This window comes from Lepeophtheirus salmonis, chromosome 13 (genome assembly GCF_016086655.4).
Source record: "Lepeophtheirus salmonis chromosome 13, UVic_Lsal_1.4, whole genome shotgun sequence".
NCBI classification, from domain to species: Eukaryota; Metazoa; Arthropoda; class Copepoda; order Siphonostomatoida; family Caligidae; genus Lepeophtheirus; species Lepeophtheirus salmonis.
Window position 1 is genome coordinate 18,513,057 of NC_052143.2, and position 6,966 is coordinate 18,520,022.

The 6,966-nt window shown below is 31.7% G+C and overlaps 1 protein-coding gene across 1 annotated transcript; it reads right to left on the reverse strand.

The window, feature by feature from the left end:
* Nucleotides 1-948: 948 nt before the first annotated feature.
* On the reverse strand, nucleotides 949-5,978 carry LOC121128527 (chymotrypsin-1). The gene is made up of 6 exons (XM_040724110.2): nucleotides 5,619-5,978; nucleotides 5,351-5,555; nucleotides 5,095-5,266; nucleotides 4,883-5,021; nucleotides 4,265-4,825; nucleotides 949-1,397 (listed from the first exon to the last, which is right to left on the reverse strand). The coding sequence occupies exons 1-6, from the start codon at nucleotides 5,686-5,688 to the stop codon at nucleotides 1,264-1,266; spliced, it is 1,281 nt and encodes a 426-aa protein (XP_040580044.1). The 5' UTR covers nucleotides 5,689-5,978; the 3' UTR covers nucleotides 949-1,263.
* Between the last annotated feature and the right edge of the window lie 988 nt (nucleotides 5,979-6,966).

Sequence of the window (6,966 nt, forward strand, 5' to 3'; positions counted from 1 at the left end):
TACAGGGCCATCCGTCTAAAATATAAAATATAATGGTGTGTTCTGCCCTATTTGTTATATTTCAATCTAGAAATAAGAGGGTTATAACCAAAAACATGGAGACACGCAGAACTACAATTTTGGAGCTAATCCCGTCCAGAAAATCACAACCAGAGATCTCAATGTGCTACAATTTAACCGGTCTACTGTGTACCGGTTCAGCACAAGACGCCCTTAAGTCTTAGGTCTTAAGGTCTGTTAGTACTAGAAGGGATTAAAGAAATAAGAAATAAAGTTGAATGATGTCATCTAGTACATAACTTATATGTTTTAGGACTGATATGCAGGACTGAGACTGTACTAGACGGGACTGCAGTCTTCAGTTCTAAATAAGGACCGACACAACACTAGTTCTACGTGTTTACCTTTATAAAAGAAAAATAATATAAGTTAATTGAATTTTATCCTTCTTCGTATTGCAGTCTGTCCATTAGCGTATCAGTGCCAAGTAATTTAACAGAGGCGCAGCAACATTTTCTAGTTGTTTATTTTTATTTAGATAAACATAAAAGGGAAAATTTTGATGACATAAACCTTAATAATCTTTTTGAGAAAAAAAATACCATTATAGTTGATTTATTCCATGCTCCCATCTCTTTAACCTGTAACTTCTACAGTTTCAGAGTGTAGAGTCATAAGGAGACTATGTTGAAAAACAAAATGATTAATTCCCAAAAATACTCTCATCAACTCACTCAAATGACGGTTCCATAACAACTGTGCGTCCAAAATGGCTGAAACTTTGATGAGTAACTGTCTACAGATGCAAGATGAATGTAACTTACTTTTATTTACGATTGCTGCTATATTTACGTTGAAATTGGGAACTTTTCATACCACCCTCTTATGACGTGAGGGCAAACTTATACAATGTACCCAAATAAAGAAGTTGTGGTTGCTTCAAAAAAGTATCGAACTCTGACATTCTGTAAATTTATTGATTCTTAATTTCCAAAATTGACTAATACTTCAGATAAGTAAGTAGCCTATCTCAATTTGTGTACATACAAAATTAATTTTAATTGATTGAAATTTTATTTTCGATGCATTCTAACCTATGAATATATACAAAATAATATTTCGATTCTAGACTATAACATAGAAAGATGATCAAAACATAAATGTCTTCCATAAATAAAATAAGTAATATGTCCTTTAACATTTAACATTTTTTTAAGATTTATATTTATTTATTCGTTGGTATCATAAACATATATATTTGAGCTACTCCATATATCTAGCAGCTGATTTGACAATATTTTTACCATTTGAAACACAATCTCTAAACTTCATTTTTTTAAAAATATCACCACAAGTGTCATCGCAGCTCTGCCAACCAGACCATGGTTCCATTTTTCCTATCAATAAATAAAATAAAAAATTCCAAAAACTATTTTTTTTATTCGTTGATTAATTCGTCGTTATATAATCCTAAGCCCTAAACGCTCATTTAAGGGACGCTATTTTCAACGAATGTCATCTTTAGTTATGAAAATTGTGAGAATTTTGGGTGTGCTAAAAAAAGAAAACAAAAATCAACTTGGTAACCCTGACAATCTGAAGAATGTTTTGGTGTAAAGCAGCTTAGCTGTCATGACGCTTCATTATATCAGCTACAATTAGTCGTGACGAGAGAAGAGGGCGAAAAGGAAATAAACATTGACATAGGAACTAATTACTCCGATGTCGATCCTCAATTCTTCTCGAAGTCCAAGAAGGACTTACAATTATAAATCCTCAACAAATCCTTAACATCACAATCTGAGAATGGCAATAGCTGAGTAACAGAAAACTTATTCTTCAGATTACCAACTCCAAAATAAATGCTAAGCAAAAAAATACAGCCGATTTACATCATAAGTTATCTTAGCGACATTCATAAGAGCTAATGATTATTTGGCGAGCTTCTTTTCAGTGAGGTTAATTACAGTCACAATTTCATATTATAAATACTATAATATAAATAGCTTCATTACTCTTCACTGCTTATGTTTAATATCGAAAGAGATCATTCTAACAGAAGCAACTGAGGCTCTTGTCAGATTTCGAACCAACTTAGTAAATCTATGAAGGGATAAATTAAAAAAAAAAAACTCTTTGAATGTGATGGCGTTCAAACGCTTTGATTGATGCGTCTTTGAGCAGTAGGCTCTTGAAAAAAAGGGTATCATTCTTATTGTAAATGTTATGAACGTAAACTGTAGGTTAATGTGCCCTTTTTTTTTTTTTTTGTACAATAATGACGTCAATCATTTTGGAATGTAATCATTTACACTATATGAAAATGTGTTTGAAATTAATCTCACTGAAAAAAAAGTTTGTGCAAATAAATCTTCACTCAAATAAATAAATGACACTCGTTTATGATAACCTCGTTTTAATGAATGCTCGCCGTTTGTATCACCGACGTGTGTCCATCCCCCCAAGTAATACAGAGTAGGGACGCAAACTTACAGTTGCACATATTTTATTAGAATTCATCCCCGTTATTGCTAGGTTTCATTAAGCAATCGAAAAATAACTGAAATCATTTTTTTTATCCCATGTATCTAAGTGTAAAAATATCGGAGTAACAACAAAAAAGGTAAGAAGTGTGCGATCTCCTTAGCACCAGGCCAGTGCTGAGAAAAATGAAAAACAGTTGACATCTCCATCACATTAATAAGTCAATGAAAGTCCATAATGACAAGCAGAACCCCAACTTCTCCACCAACAATATGGGTGGCTTCTGTCCTATCTCTATGTGGCAATCCTCTAATCTTACCTTAACCCCTCAAGTAGGCAGTTTAATGTGTCTTGGAGAAGAATATCTGCTGCACCTCTTTAGATTTGCTTCAAGGTGCCATTACGACAACGTGGTACGCCATGGGTACGGTCCTAATCATCAAGATGGGTTGTCTTTATTTGATTCTACAAATATCACGTTTTTCGTAGTTTAGTCATGCTACTGCAAGTTTTGGGTCCCCATTCTGTATTCAACATAAAAAACGCTATATTTATATAATGACCATTTATGCAACTACTTTTCTAAAACACGGTCACATATATAAAAAAGGAAAATGTAATTTCTCTTTAAAATTAGGTCATTATATTTTTTTCAAAATTTCTAAAAATTTCCTTCTAAATAAAATGTAATCTCTATTGAATGATAGAAAAAAAAAATACAAATGGCCTCTCCTTACTTTATTGAATGGGCCTCTCCAGTATAAAAATATTATCAGTGCCTTTGGTTTTTATCTTAGAGAAAGAAAAACACAGAGGAGACAGGGTATGTTCAAGACTAAGACATTGATATTACTTGACAAAAGGAGTATGCTCAATGGATGACGTCAAATTTGTTTTATACTAATATTTAGCATTATGTTACTTCACTAACATAAAATTTACATTTTATATTGTTTAATTGATAGTATCTATTGTAAGCTGTAAACAATTCCCTATAATTATTGAATAATATATTCTATATTTGGGAAGAATTAGCTTATTACTATCTGATTCTTGTCCTTTTTTATGTTTACAAAATATAGGCAACGACGTGTAGTTATGTTATATATATAGAGTTCAGTAGTTTGTAATGAAAAAAACAAAAAAAAAAAAAACGCGAGGAATAGGCAAGAGCAATATATATGGTAACCTGAGTTACGACCTTTGTGAATATCAGCTGCCTGTTTTATGATTTCAGGGGAAAAATAAGAATTATTGCTATAAAGAGGAGAATCTTCTACATTTAAATGAGTATAATATCCCTTTTGACTCTAACTACACTTTACAAGATACTTTTGGGTTTGGTCTCATTTTTGCTTAAAAAGAGTTTTAATTTCATATTCTCCCAGGCTTTAAGCCACCCTTGAAAATTGTATTCCAGTTAACCTTTTAGTTACTCATGCTCAGAGTATTCCGTTTATTCCAGGTTTTACTATTTAGTATTATCTACGGGTGCTTTTCTTCATTTCAAGACACTTTTGAAAATAAAATCCACCGTTTACAAAAATTTATAAAGAAAAAACTGACAGTCTCAAACAATCCGGATTCAAATAGTACATAATTCAAAGGAAGTATTGAGCCGGACTGTTTGAAATATTTATTCACATTCACATTTTCTATGTACATATATTCCCCTTCCCCAGCTGGATTTATGGCGCAGACATAATAGACATTATACTTTAGATTATACCAAACCTTTCTTTCTCTATGGGTAGTGTGTATACATTATACATGATCTCACCGTTCATAACGCATTCTATCCAACCCATTTCCTCATTGACTCTTGAAAAGACTGAAGGCATTGTACTGTTAAATGCATTAGGCTGCCCAAATGAAATAATGCCGATTTGAACAAATTGATTTCCATCCATTATCACCAATGGACCTCCTGAATCTCCTACATAAGCACTAGAATCCTTACCCTTTGCACATATGGGGAAATCTAGAATTTCTCCAAATATTTCTACGCATTCATCTATCCCAACAATGGACAAAACTGTCTTTTGAAGTACATTCGAGATTGATGATTGATTTATCTTCCCCCATCCAGCGATGTAAGCCACTTTCCCAGCATATGGATCCTTGTTATTTTTTAATACATGCTTATCCAAACCAATGGAATGGATCCAGTCTGTGAAAACGATGTCTTTATCTGATTTGAATAGAGCAAAATCATGGGAACTTCCTTCGATGTTAAAGTTTCCGTTTGTGATTATATCTTCTACGAGATAGTAATTTTCAGTTTCATTATCTCTTGCCACTGATGAGTCAGTGTTGCCATACATTAAAGGACGACCACCAACTACAGAGCATAGTCTTAGTCACTTAATAATTATTAATTAATTTTTTTTTTAATTACCTCCATTTACAAATGCTCTTCTATGTTTAAAGCTCGTCTTGTAGAAGGTCCTAGCTATTTCTGAGTTGTTTGGACGTAAATTGGTTAAATCGAGTGTCCCCACGTGTAATTTGAAGTGATTCATTTGAAGCATTTCATGCTATTTATGGAATAGACAAACAAACGGTATAGAGATACTTTTGATGTATTTATATAACATATTTAATACGAACTTCTTCAAAGTTTATTGTGCAGTGTGCCGCAGAAAGAACAAATCTTTTTGAAATAATGGATCCTCCACACATTGGAACGTTTAAGTAATGAATACTTACAATAAATGGAAATTCATTCGGAAGAGCATCTTCACCATTGATGATATTTTTCTTTTTTTTAATATCCGATTTTCTATTTTAGAATGACAAAAAACACAAAGGAGGATTTTTTATGAAGAGCTTTAATAATATTGGTCAATAAAAGAAGCTTTCTTACGAATTGAAAAGAACGTCTTTGACCAACGATGCAGAACAATTATCCACTCTACATATTTCCCAGGATGGTTTTCCTCCTCGGCCCTTCACGGGACAATGATAGGAGTTTTCCGTACCATCTAAAAGAATGCATTTCTCATATCTTTCTCCATTGTATTCAAATGGAAAATTACATTTAGTATTATTGACTGTCATGCATTTTGTAGCTTGGGATTTTAAATAAAATTAATAGAATTTTACTTTATGTTATATTATATTTATTTACTTACTTTGTACATCTTTCAGTGAGAGAACAATTCCATAATTCAATAAAATCACGAAAATATATGCGTTAATCATTTCTCTTAAAAGAAACAATATCAATATTCAATATTTATTACTGTGTATTCAAGTTTCAGAATGACTGATAATAAAGATACATACAGGGTATAGTAGCGTAATACGATTAAAGATCTCGTTTTTGTTATATTATGTAGGTAAGTATTAATGAGAGGTTTCGAGGGGAAAAAGTCTTTATTTAACAGTGTTTTATATTATTTAAACTCAATTTATTAGTTAACTTTTACAAACTGATTATCAAGGATTGACAAAATATACAAATGCTTTCCTTCGAGGACTAAATTAGACTCTAAGATAGGGATTCTCAGCTGTTTGTATTCAGACTAGTTTTGGGAATCTTCATCATCTGATCTAAGTACTTATGACTCATGTGTCAGTGTAGTACTTATTTACTCTTCACTGCATCCATCTAAGAGAAAATGGACTCGCATCCTAAATAAATGTAGATATAGTATTACACCTGGGACACTGAATTTGGTCGTTGGATCAATTTTACTAGTGAATAGTTTAGTGTGGAGGTAATGTATACTATACCAAAACCAAATCCATTTATTTTAACTTTAACTTTATTATTGTTAATAAATAATGTTCACTGACCGTATAATATTGCACTTGCGAGCCAGACTTGTCCCGTGGGACTGCTTGTTGATAATACCTGTTCTAACATATGACAAACGTTTGCTAAATTGTAATTTTTTATAAGCTCGTATTGCGTATCATAATTATCAGGTGATTGATTCCATCTGATAATGAGTCACTACAACTAATTCTAAATAATTCATTATATCTCTACAGCATTTACTTATTTCGCCAATCACCTAGAAATATGACTCTTCTAATTTTTTAAGAGGATTTAAGCATGTAAAAATATATATAAACTACTCAAATACTTATTTTGCTAACTATTTCTTCAATCTTATGCTCTTAAACTCCATTAAAATATATTATATATTATCATTGATATATTTAACAAACCAAATCGAAAATGATATTTGATATCTTTGAAAACTTTAATGTATGTGTAAATATTTTGCCATTTTACATAGACTGTTCGATAAAATAACATAATTTTGTCGTGTATTATAAACAATAACAAAGGTAATGAACAAAAATAAGCCGTATTCGATGACAACTTTATAGGCCAGTGTTTGTGGCTTGTCAAACGGAAGCAAAATGAGTTTTTTTAAAGTAGAGTGTGGATTACGTTTGTATTCTTCAACAAGTTATCATAAATTTCTATTCATAAAATAATCTTATCAACCCCTTCCAGGCACCGCA